The 12808-nt window shown below is 39.1% G+C and overlaps 2 protein-coding genes across 2 annotated transcripts; one reads left to right on the top strand and one right to left on the bottom strand.

The window, feature by feature from the left end:
* The first annotated feature begins 1206 nt into the window (after nucleotides 1-1206).
* LOC101305370 (probable LRR receptor-like serine/threonine-protein kinase At3g47570-like) lies at nucleotides 1207-4537 on the top strand. The gene is made up of 2 exons (XM_004298384.1): nucleotides 1207-3883; nucleotides 4104-4537. The coding sequence occupies exons 1-2, from the start codon at nucleotides 1207-1209 to the stop codon at nucleotides 4535-4537; spliced, it is 3111 nt and encodes a 1036-aa protein (XP_004298432.1).
* Nucleotides 4538-8698: 4161 nt separating this feature from the next.
* LOC101305655 (60S ribosomal protein L34-1-like) lies at nucleotides 8699-10328 on the bottom strand. The gene is made up of 4 exons (XM_004297256.1): nucleotides 10186-10328; nucleotides 10014-10093; nucleotides 9343-9452; nucleotides 8699-9245 (listed from the first exon to the last, which is right to left on the bottom strand). The coding sequence occupies exons 1-4, from the start codon at nucleotides 10262-10264 to the stop codon at nucleotides 9152-9154; spliced, it is 363 nt and encodes a 120-aa protein (XP_004297304.1). The 5' UTR covers nucleotides 10265-10328; the 3' UTR covers nucleotides 8699-9151.
* Between the last annotated feature and the right edge of the window lie 2480 nt (nucleotides 10329-12808).

Raw genomic sequence — 12808 nt, 5'->3', positions numbered from 1 at the left:
CGACCTTACCTTTGACTATTTCCTGAACAGAATTCTTCACGCTTGAACTCAAATCCGACGATCGGTGCCGAGATTGAAGATAAAGCAGGAAGAGGAAGAGGAGTGACCCTGTTTCTGGGGACCTAATCTTTATTTACAATTCCTCAAAACGAAAGACAAAAAAATCTCAACAGACCGCCGAGAAGCTGACGATCTCAACGGCAGACTTGGAGACGATCTCAATGCAGAGGACTTTGAGGCAGATCCACCACCGCTGTCAGATTCATACCGGTGTTAGGGAACTGAGGACGATCTCGACGCAGATCCAAGAGCGGTAAAGTCGATGTGATTTATGGCGAAGGTTGGGGAGTGGAGGGAGGAGCCGTTGAGGCGGGGTTGACGGTGAGGGTTGGGGAGTGGAGAGAGGAGTCGTTGAGAGGTGGTGGCGGTGGAGGAGATGTGGAGGGAGAGCCGGTGAGGGAGGTGCGGTGGTGAATTCGCTTCCGGAAGGAGGCTCTGGCGAAGCACAAGCAAGGGCTCTCTCTCTCGAGAGAGAGAGAGAGAAGATCTAAAAATGGGAGAAACAGACGAGACGAGAGATAGAGACAGGGGTAGTTTGGTAAGAAAAAAAATATAAAAAGTTAAAAATTTTGTTAGTGGGAATATATCTTTAAGAGTCTTAGAGTTGATAGAAATTTTAGAATCTTATTTTGTTAATGAAAAAAAATCCCTAAATTTAAGGTTAGTGGGAATTTTCCCTATTATATATTAATATATATATATATACAACAAATCAAAAACAAAAAATTTGGGCCCCCTGGTGCTGGGCCCCGTGCTGTCGCAAGGCCTGCACTGGGGCAAGCCCGGCTACGATCGAGGCTGATTCCATTCCTGTAACCAAATTTGACGTCCACCATAAATTAATGGCGTTTAAGTCCAAATCTTTGAATTGATCTCCCTCCCTGCATCAGCAAGACATATAATACCTGAGGAGTGCGCACCAAGTCTTTGCTACATGTAATTAGTCTCTCTGACTCTTTCTCTGCTCCCAGAGTTAACAACACACTGATAATGACTGATGAGTCATAGCCGAAAACTCTGCTACATGTATACGAGGTTCAAAGATCAACGTGATCAAGTTGGTTTTAGGAAGATCAACTTGATTTTCCTTGCCTGATTTTCCCATCACCGAGCGACTAGCTTCCTACTGCTTATATTACATACTGAATGGATAACTATAGATACCTGCATGTCCTCGCCCTTCTCCTTTTCACCAGTCTTCTCCAACCTACCGCTGTCGTAAGTTCATTTGTCAACGAAACCGATCACTTGGCTTTGCTCAAATTCAAAGAATCCATAGTCGCCGATCCACACGGGTTCTTGAACTCATGGAATAACTCCGTTCACTTGTGCAAATGGGGAGGAATCACTTGTGGCAGACGGCATCAAAGAGTAACAGGATTGAACCTATCAGACGCTGATCTGAATGGAACCATATCACCCTACATAGGCAACCTATCCTTTCTTAGGTTCATCCGCCTTCCAAGGAACAAGTTCTCTGGCATGATTCCGCAACAAGTTGGTCAATTGTTCCGACTACGACGTCTCAAGCTCAATACCAACATGTTAGAGGGGGGAATTCCAGTCAACCTGACATTCTGTCCAGAACTGAGTGTCATAGATATCGGAGAAAACCGCCTTAAGGGCGATATTCCATCAGAGATTGGCTCGTTGACGAAGCTTGTGCTTCTTAATCTAGCGAGAAACAATCTGACAGGACGCGTCCCACCTTCCTTGGGAAATCTTTCATCACTCGAACTACTTTCCTTGGGAGAGAACAATCTGGTTGGCACAGTTCCAGAGGAGATGGGACAACTGAGAAACCTATGGTTTTTTGGTATTAATTTTGGTAATCTCTCTGGTATGTTGCCACCCTCCATTTTTAACATGTCATCTATGCAAGTCTTTTCATTTGTGGGTAATAAGTTTGAGGGTATTGTTCCACTTCCACCCAGTATAGACCGAAACATGCCTCATCTCCACACAATGTTCCTCGGCGAAAATGAATTCTCTGGACAAATCCCGGCTTCTTTTGCCAATGCTTCTCAGCATCGATGGTTTGATGTTTCCAGAAATAATTACGTTGGGCAAGTTCCCACAAGTTTTGGAGTTTTACCTAATCTCCAGTGGCTCAATTTAGAGGGGAATAATCTAGGAAGTAATTCTTCTAATGATTTGGAATGTATAACATTCCTCACAAATTGCAGTAATTTGGAACTGCTTTCTCTGGCTGTTAATAATTTTGGAGGTGTTTTACCCAACTCTGTAGCCAATTTCTCAACCAACCTGACTCGACTCTACCTTGGGGGCAATCAAATAGTGGGAACGATTCCTGAAACATTAGGAAATCTCAACAGTTTGATATTCTTGGGCCTCGATGACAACTTGTTCACGAGTATCATTCCATCTTCTTTTGGGAAGTTACAAAATCTGCAATTTTTAGCTTTATCTACCAATAGATTATCAGGTTGGATCCCATCTTCCTTAGGAAACCTCACCCATTTGTTTCGACTCCAGTTATACGCAAATGAATTAGAAGGAATCATTCCTCCAGATATTGGTAATTGTCAAAGTCTGCAGTTAATTGATCTATCACACAATAATCTTAGTGGAGATATACCATCCCAGGTCATTGGCATGTCCTCCTTATCTGACTTACTCAACTTATCGCAAAACTCGCTAACTGGCAGCCTGCTTGTGGAAGTGGGTCAGTTGAAGAATATCAGGACACTTGACATCTCAGGAAACAATCTAACCGGAGAAATTCCAGAAACCGTTGAGGAATGTCAGAGCCTTGAATTTCTTCACCTACAAAACAATCTCTTTCAAGGTAGGATACCTTCTTCTTTGACTTCTTTGAAAGGTCTTCAGTATGTAGATCTTTCGAAGAACAACTTGTCAAGCCAAATTCCCAAAAATCTTCAGAGACTTCCATTTTTGATATATTTGAACCTTTCGTTCAATAATTTGGAGGGCGAGGTACCGAAAGAAGGAGTTTTCCGAAACATCAGTGCAATATCATTGGATGGAAATACCAAACTATGTGGTGGTGTTTCGGCATTGCGGCTACCAGCTTGCCCCATCAATGTACTAAAGAAGAAGAAGAAGAAGTTCAATGGTTTAAAACTATATTTCACCATTTCTTTAGTCGTTGGATGCTTTCTTCTGTTTGCAATCATCTCTGCACTTTATTGGAGGAGGAAAACTCAGAAGAAGAAACCAGTATCTGAAGTGGCATCAATCAACTTCCTTCCAAACTTTTCATACCAGACACTTCATCAAGCTACTTGTGGATTCTCTCCGAGCAATCAAATTGGATCAGGCGGTTTTGGCTCTGTATACAAAGGGATTCTCGATGAACAAGAAAACAGTGTAGTTGCCATAAAGGTCCTCAACCTTCAACAGAAAGGAGCTTTCAAGAGCTTTGTGGCTGAATGCAATGCATTGAGAAATATCAGGCACAAGAATCTTGTGAAGATCTTAACATGTTGCTCCAGCACGGATCACGATGGCAATGACTTCAAAGCTCTCGTATTTGAGTATATACCTAATGGAAGTTTAGAGGAGTGGCTGTACAGTCAAAACCAATCAAGGAGTTTGAACCTTCTTCAAAGACTGAATATTGCTGTTGATGTGGCTTCTGCATTGTGTTACCTTCATGACCATTGCGAAACGCAAATTATTCACCGTGACATGAAGCCAAGCAATGTTCTTCTAGATGATGACATGGTTGCTTGTGTAAGTGATTTTGGGTTAGCAAGACTCATCCCAGCAATCGCAGACTCCTCTGAGAATCTAAGCAGCACAGTTGGGATCAATGGAACCATCGGCTATGCTGCTCCAGGTAATAATTTTGCATAATATAATTATTTCATGAATTTCAATCTACAAGTTTTATTTGAGATTAAGGTATGAATGCGGACCTAAGTATAACAAATACCTGCATATATTGTAGCTTGAATTTAAAATCATACTAGTATGATCATAAATGAAACTTTGCGAGCTAGTTAGGTTCCAAATTGTACACAGTCAACTGATACACTTGATTGTTTTATGAATTGCAGAGTATGCTGTTGGTGTAGAGCCATCAACACAAGGGGATGTGTACAGTTATGAGATACTTGTGCTGCAATTGTTCACCGGAAGAAGACCCACTGATCAAATATTTGTAGACGGTGACAATATCCATACTTTTGTTAAGACCGCCATACAAGGGAGAATTATGCAAATTGTGGATCCTGCTCTTATTGCCACTCTAGAAGAAGAGACTGCAACTTCAACAACAAACAAAGAAGTGACCAGCATCCATGGTTACAATAACTTCGAAGCAGATGAAGAAAACGTTGACAGTGAGAACTTAAGCAAGATGAACACTTATTTGTGGAAGTGCATTCTTCCAACCCTTAAGATTGGACTTGCATGCTCGGAAGAATCACCAAGGAATAGAATGTCGATGGAGGAGGTCCTCAGGGAGCTACACCGTATCAAGAATGCTTAAATGCTATCGACATCCGTCAAGAGAGGCCAAGAAGAAGCTAAACATAAGGTGCTTCTATTCTCTTCTTCATGATTAGTGCAACAAAATAATCCTCATATCATTCACTCATTTCCTCTTTATGACTGTATAATCCTCATGTTTTTGTGCAGAAACAGTATGGTATCATTGGTATGAGAAGCGAGGCGGCAACATTCTCTGAGTTGTACACTTGTACTACAGAAGACTTCTAAAGCCAGGATGCTAGTGTAGAAGAAATAAGTACTTGCTTCTAACAAGTGAATGCTTGATTTCAATTCCTAGGTTATGAGTTGTTTGCTGTGTACATTTCCTCTAATATCAAATGGAGACTACTATTGTTGTAAGCTTAAGTATATGTAATAAGTGATTCATATATTCCAATAGGTTTGTAAGAATAGTTCTGTTTTGTGAAAAGGGAAACCAACCTAGTCCGTCAATGTACCTTTATTTACAAACGAAACAGTCAATGGACCCAATTCTAAATACCAAAACTTCACAGGACACAATTCTAATTGGATGGTGCTATTAACACACATATTTTTGCTATTAACACAGGACAGTACGTCAAACCCAGCTCACGAATTATCAGCATCATAATTTTTGATACATAGATGTGATAAAGGGCTTGCAAAGTCCATTCTATATTTCCATATATACATACTTCGTAGTAAATTACCCAACTGTTCGTAAAAATAATTACCTTAAATTTGCGCGGGTATTAAAGTGAGTAGATACAACTTGTATAGCTACTAATAAGCGAGTGAAAAAACGTCATGAACGCACACTTTCTATGATGTTTTTCTAAAAACGCCATGCTCATAATGCTAGTGAAAGGCATATGTGTGTAGTAGTGCTTGTAGCTACTAATAAGCGAGTGCTTGATTTCAACATTTAGGATATGAGTTGTTTGCTGTGATGCTCTCCCCCGAGATCTGTTGGAGACTAGTAATGTTGAGGCATGTAACAAGTGATGTAATAAGTGAGGCATGTAATCCACTTTGATTTATGGCAATTATCAGAAAAGTCAAATCAGTCCAATGCAACCGAGCAGTACACAGCACCTCTTTCTCTAAGAAATTAACATTTCTTGAAACACCTTACATGCATAATTGTCTATTTAATTATGTTTTGCTTTCCTGATTGCACTTTCTGTTTCTTACTGGTATCCTTGAGTTTCTTACTATTTCGTTATTCAGTCTTAAGGATCTAGTTCCTCTTAACCTCAAGGCTTAATTTAGTTAACTAAAGTTAGCTAGCAACTTCATGATGATGCTATGTGACAATTTTGGTTGTGACTTGAAACTAATTTTGAGAAAATAGACAATTTCATTAACTTGTACATGGTCAGAAGACGCTTACATCAATTTGTCTACTCACGACCAATAATGACTTGAAGCTAATATTTAAGAGCATTCCCACTAAAGAAACTCAAAGACTCACAAATTTCCTGAACCTTCAAGCACGCTAGAAACTAGTTCTAAAGTTTTTTTTTTTTTTTGGAAAGGGCTAGTTCAAAGTTGATACAAAATAATTTAAAGCTATTGTGTTGTCAAGTGTAAAAATCTAGCTTTAGTAGTAGTACTAGCATCGACATCAGCCTTGATAGTCTTTGCCTTGACTTGTAATTTGGGTTACAAGCTAGCATGACTCGATCTGAGTTTTAATCTCTATATGCCTGTAAGAGGCTGAGAATAAGAACCATTTCATACAATCTCCCCTACTACAACTCATCCTCGTGGTCCTCGTCGCTGTGGGTTATCAACCATAAATGAATTAAAACCAGAACTTAAGAAATAAGTCCAGCAAGTGAAATAGTGGTCAAACTTCATATATTGGTCCAGCGAGTGAAATTACTGCGTGCATGTTTATTCTCTTGTAACTGATTCTGTATTCCGCGCAATTGGGAGCGAAACAAGTAAATAACCAAAGTAGAAAACAATATTTAGGGTTTCAATTAATGCCTTGCCCTGCCTTGAACTTAAATGAATAGAACGTCATGTCAATCAGTCCGTTTCAATTACTACATAGACATTATTGACTATAGATCTGGACTTCTTCTTCATGTTCCCTGCATCAACAACACTGATAATAACTGATGAGCCATAGCTAAGACTATCTAGCTACATGTAAAGGATGTTAAATACCATGCACATTTTGGATTTTTGACAGTTTTCAACCCGATTTGCATTGCCTAATTTTCCCGTACGTCACCGGCGTACTAGCTTCCTGCTGCTAACACAAACAGAATGGACAGCATCACAAGCCTACATTGCCGAGAAATTTTATGGAAATGGGTATGCCTCCTATTTAATCATTCTTTTTCCCCATGGAGTAATCTTGAAGATGTATTTTTGGGAGCTTCGGTGTCAGCCTTCTCCAAGCAGAAACGGAAGTTTTGGATTTTTATAGCTTGCACTCTAATCTGGTATATTTGGATTACTATAAATCTGCTGCGTTTTGAAGGTAAGGTTTTTGATGCTTTAGATGCCCAGCGTCATCTTCTGGATTTGTTCAAGAAATCGGTTAGGCAATATTTTCATACCTACAAAAACCAAGCAGTTGTTTCTGTTTACTCTATGCTTGGTATCTCACAATTATCGGCCAATGCTCCTAGTTTCATTCCTTAGTATGGCCAATGACATGAAGCTACTGACTGATGTTTTTATATGGTCCACATTTGTGGGACTGTATGTATGCAAGATTGAGTATTTGTTTATCATCTCTAGTTAGAGAATTGCATGATACGGGAGGTTAGGTTTTTGTCCCCCTCCTTCTTTGTATTACCTTTATATTTTTAATAAAATAGGGGGCTGATTACCCTTTTTTCAAAAAAAGAAAAAGAAAAGAAACCCTTCTCCTTTTCATCAACCTTCTCCAACCTATCACTGTTGTAAGTTCATTTGGCAATGAAACCGATCACTCGGCTTTGCTCAAATTCAAAGAATCCATAGTCGCCGATCCACATGGGTTCTTGAACTCATGGAATGACTCCGTTCACTTCTGCAAATGGGGAGGAATCACTTGTGGCAGGCGACATCAAAGAGTAACAGCCTTGAACCTACAAGACGCTGATTTGTATGGAACCATATCACCTTACATTGGCAACCTCTCCTTCGTCAGGAGGCTAGAGCATCATCTTATAAACGAGATGCAGCCACCTCATGACAGACCGGTAGCTAGCTAGGTTCAGGCATCTTCAAGCTTGATATTAGATGAACCTTGAAGGCCATGATTCTTTTTTTTCTTTTTTTGGTTTGAGAGGCCCATGATTATATCAATGAGATTGGCAGATTGTCTGTTCGGCCGAGCAGAGATTCTAGATATTATTACTTGAGTTCATGTAATTAGTAATTTCAAATCAATAAGATCAATGATCCTATTACAGTGTATCAAAATCTCAACATTGACTGTGCAACAGGTCATGATGTAATAACTAAAAATCTAAAACGTCAGGGTTCAATCCTCTGAATTTTTCAAACCGCAAGTTAATTGGCATACCCGTATTAGAATTGCCAACGATATTGTGTACTGGCGGTCATGTTCACAGATAGTGAAGTCTTTGTTCTTTAGTTTAGAACAGAGCTGTGCCGAAAACCCGAAAGAAACACATCATAATAAGACTTTCCTGGAGTTGGCATTTACCAGCAAGGCTAGGAAATAGTGGATAGAGCTGAGAATAGAGCAGACTTTCAGGTGTAAGGTTTACACAGACTTGATTTTCCAAGCAACCCTCAACATAAAGGTGATCCAACTTTTGGGAGGGAAAATTGAGCATGAGCAATGTGAGGTTGCCCTCAAGTTGAAGGGCATAGAGTACGAGTATGTAGATATGGCAAAACAGATCAGCTACAATCCTGTTCACAAAGAGGTGCTAGTTCTTGTTCATCGGATGCATCCAAGACATCTGGACAGAAACTCCCATGATACTTGAGATTGAAGAAAAGATCAAAAAAGATTTTGAGAAGCCACCATTGAGGCAGAGCAGGAGATTCCTATAAGCTCGTATGCTTGAAAGTTGAAACTACTACAAGGCTATTAAATTGCTAATAAACAGGGAAAGAAACCGTGCATTTCTATCATGGATCAATGATCCAGTAGACCACACAAAAGAGACCTGTGATCACAATAAAGCATTATCCAGATGGATCACCAATGTTATTTTCCTTCATTACATTAAGGGAATTAAAATTGCAGAACGTTATGATCATTATTGTTCCAGGGACATTCTAAACAATGGCATTTTTAAATCTTCCTTACAAAACACGCAAACTGATTACCAGCTAGTTGCTTTGTGCAAGTTGAGGAAACAGAGGGATTTGAAACCCAAGGATAACTAAACCAACACATAATACTTCCATGAAAGGCTACTCATCTGTCATTACACAACAAATTGGAACGTATATCATACCACCGACAGACAACAAGCAAATTAAAGGCAGTGGATTCTCAAAGAAAATGTACTCGACATTATAACATAAAATGGTAGTACCAAAACACAGAAAAAGAAATTGGAACACCTCCAACTACTTTCCATCGCGCACTATCAGCCAAAATCACTCTAGAAGCTACTTGAAACTCACTAGACTCTTCATTCAATCAGTGCTTGGCAGCTAGCTTTTCCTTAGCCTTCTGAATCTTCAAAACCTTTTTCACAATCTTTTGTTCTTCGACCAAAAAGGCACGGATGATCCTGCAAAACAGTCATAGAAGTATGTTGTAAACACCGTCCGATAAACATATAACAAGTAGACTACCAAGTGACTTGTAAGGGCAGATGAGTAACAAACCTCTCCTTGACAGCAGCTCCAGACAATACTCCTCCATAAGCACGATTGACAGTCCTCCGATTCCTAGACAATCTAGACCTCTTGTATTCAGCAGGCCTCAAATGAGGGATCTGCAAGCAAAGACAACAATGTTAAATTGCTGAGGGTATACCATACTCTTACCATATGGGAAACACCAAACAACATAACCAGAATTGTCCCCAAGCAGAGATGGGTTGCAAATCAGAACTCTAGCAAAGACAACCTAACTCATTGATCAACTGACAACATACTACAAAACTGAGCAGATTAATTGAATCGGGTAGTTGAATCCATTATGTTATAACCCAACAAATCAACAAGGTGACGAGACATTTCATTTTTAATCTGTATTCTGCAAACTAAAGAGCTACATTTTCAGTCGCAACAAAGGATAACAATCACTCGAGATAACAACAAATGTACCAGGAGACAGGTAACACAGCGCAAGCAGATATGCACGGTGCTGTTTAATACTGGCAATGAATCAATATATGCTTTGGGAAACTTGAACATCCCCAACCAAAATTAATAGGGAGTTCACCATTATAAAGCAACAAATTCACCAATCTAGTCCAAACTCAAACTCATAACAGGGCACCAAAACCAAATCTAAAACTTGAGACAGTATAAACACAAAAAGCAAAGCATACCCCTTGAATCCTCTTGCCTGTAACAGGACACTTGGGTCCACTTGCCCTCTTCTTAGTGGTCTGGTACACTAGCTTCCCTCCTATTCATTCACACACAACACCCAAATCAAGATCAAAACCCTAAATTTCAAATTGGGATTATGAAGCGAAATGGGATCGGAGAAATTGTTACCAGGGGTTTTGACGATCCTGTGCTGGTTGGACTTGGTGGCGTAGCTGTGACGCGAGCGATACACGAGACGCTGAACCATCTTCGCAGTCGACTCTCTCCCTCTCGATTAGGGTTTTGGGTGAAAGAGGAGGCTTTATACGGCTGAGGAAGAAAGTAAAGGTGCGCTAATACTTATCGGTGCCCTAGAGATCCTAGGGTTGTGAATATACTCTCGCCTTGTTGTCACTGTTACCCTGGACGGTCCAGATTTAGTATCTATGATTTGGGCTGGATCTGCTGAATGCTGAAACCCAACTTTCTTTCATACAACCAAAGCCCATAGATCGCTATCGGCCCATGTCCAAACTCTTCTTCTTCTTCTTTTTTGAAAGAGGGTCCAAACTCTTCTTTGCTTTAACATGTTGTTTCACCTACACTTCGTCTATTTTCACAGTCCATCGTTTGTGAACTGTGAAAATAAACGATAACTGATCATTCAACATTAAAATGTGAATGATGACTGTAAATTGTTGGAATAGTTCGATGTTTGATGAATTCTTGTAACATATGTCGGTGTAGTGCACGCTACTAATAACTGACCGCGTATTAAAGAGAAAAACGATATTTAAATTTCATGCATAGACTCATGCATAAAACCTCTATCATCAAATCAAAAATCATATTCTCCAAATACAATAGGGGAAGACGATTCTTTTGGAGTGGAAGAGAATACTTATTGTAAGTAGGAGTACGAGAGAATAAAAGCCTAAACATTATGGCATGGACTCAATCACTCACCGCTAAACATTATTCCAACGTATATGTGCACCTTAAACTTTCACAAAGGCTCCAACCTTCTCCATCCATCCATGCATAAATTATAGGGTAGGCAGGTTACTAATTAGATCGAGCTTTGTATATCTAGCTAGGCTACGCCACTCGTTACCACTTACCACTCAAATTTGCATTATACTCGAATCAATTCCCCGACATTTCGTGCCCTGATGAACTAGCTAGTCGACCTGCATGTGTTTCATACAACCGCACACAAATTAAGCAACAGAAACAGAGCCTCATTTTCCTTTTCATACATATGGAATTGAGAATTCAAAGAACAAAAACAAACAAAAAGTCGGCTTGACCTAGCTAGCTCTCTTTGGTTGGTTAACATCTTAATCTGATCCTGATTGTTAATCTTTCAGTACTTGTTATTTGGTTTCGGAAGGAAAAAAAACACCAAAACCAAATCTTACGCTCATAATTCCAGCAAGTGGAAACCCTATTTTCCTCTGTGGGGGTCCAAATCATGCACCTATTAACGTCATTGCACCACATTATCTTCATATCTTCCTATCAATGAAATTGTACCTTTCGTGAGTCGCCTTACTTATACGGCACAAGAACTTCACTACGTATATATCAAACTGCAAAATGTGATCGAGTCTATTCACCTTTAGCTAATTTAAATTAACTTGATATGTTTGAAAATATGATTGAATCACCTTGATCTGTCGGATCAAAAAGTATCTTAATTGGTAATATGCAACGCAAAAGTTTAACATCTGCTACTGAGTATCCAATTTCATTCTATGTCTCTTTCGGATATATACAAAAGAATAAGAAAAGAGTATCAGATTCCATGTCAATGTCTTCTCAATACCTCATCATACATACATGCGTGTATATTGGAACAATGAAGTTTAACGTATTCTTGATTGTTATTACCCTATAAGGCTATAATGACATTCTAATTGTTTGGTAATTGACAAACAAAGCCGTCCAAAAGGGGCTTAAGCACCGTCCATCTATTCTTAATTAGTCTAGGCCAAAGTGGGAATGCACGACGCAACTTAGATGTGTCATATGAAACTCGAGTTGCAAGCAACCACGTTTAACGGCTACCTATAAATCTTGTATGTACATCTGACTTCAACTGATTTGTAGCATATGGCATGGTATCATAACTAAATGGAAAATGGAAGTTCAAAAAAAATAAAATAAAATAAAATAGTTAAACGACAAGAAAAAATTGTGTCTCATAAGATTTATAAACGATTCAAATTTATCTATTACGGACAATAATTATTCTCCGTTTCCATCTCTCTTGTCTACTTGAAGTCATGATGTTTATCATAAGGTATCAGGTCACATCCTTCATCATCATTCCTTCATCCTGGATATTAGAAAGGAAGAGCAAACCAAAATGCACACCATGCCACCTAAACAAAAAGCCAGATCACCATATATTTATCAATGGCCGGCTGGATTTCACAACCCTATTTCAACCAATATGGTGATTACAAAACATAGATATATAGTAACAAGAGTTTAATGAGGTGAGTGGTCGTAAAAACGTAAACCCAATTGCTCTAAATTGCACTTACTTTGATTCCATTTCAGCAACAAGCTCGCATGCAATTTATTTCCTGTATTAATTCTGTCTTAATTTAATTCTAATCCGGTCCTTTTCTCAAAATCGTTTTCCAGATTTATTTTGCATAATAAACACAGATAATGAAAGTCATCAATGACTTCATAACTTACATTCTTCTTTGGTTGACGAAGGAAAAGTTTCAGTTACCTGGGTGGTAAGTTACCTGATTCATCTGGTAATTTTCGTCTGAAATTCGGTAACCTACCTTTA

This window comes from Fragaria vesca, linkage group LG4, assembly GCF_000184155.1.
Source record: "Fragaria vesca subsp. vesca linkage group LG4, FraVesHawaii_1.0, whole genome shotgun sequence".
NCBI classification, from domain to species: domain Eukaryota; kingdom Viridiplantae; phylum Streptophyta; class Magnoliopsida; order Rosales; family Rosaceae; genus Fragaria; species Fragaria vesca.
The sequence above is the reverse complement of the archived record's forward strand: the minus strand, read 5'-3'. Positions and strand labels throughout refer to the sequence as shown.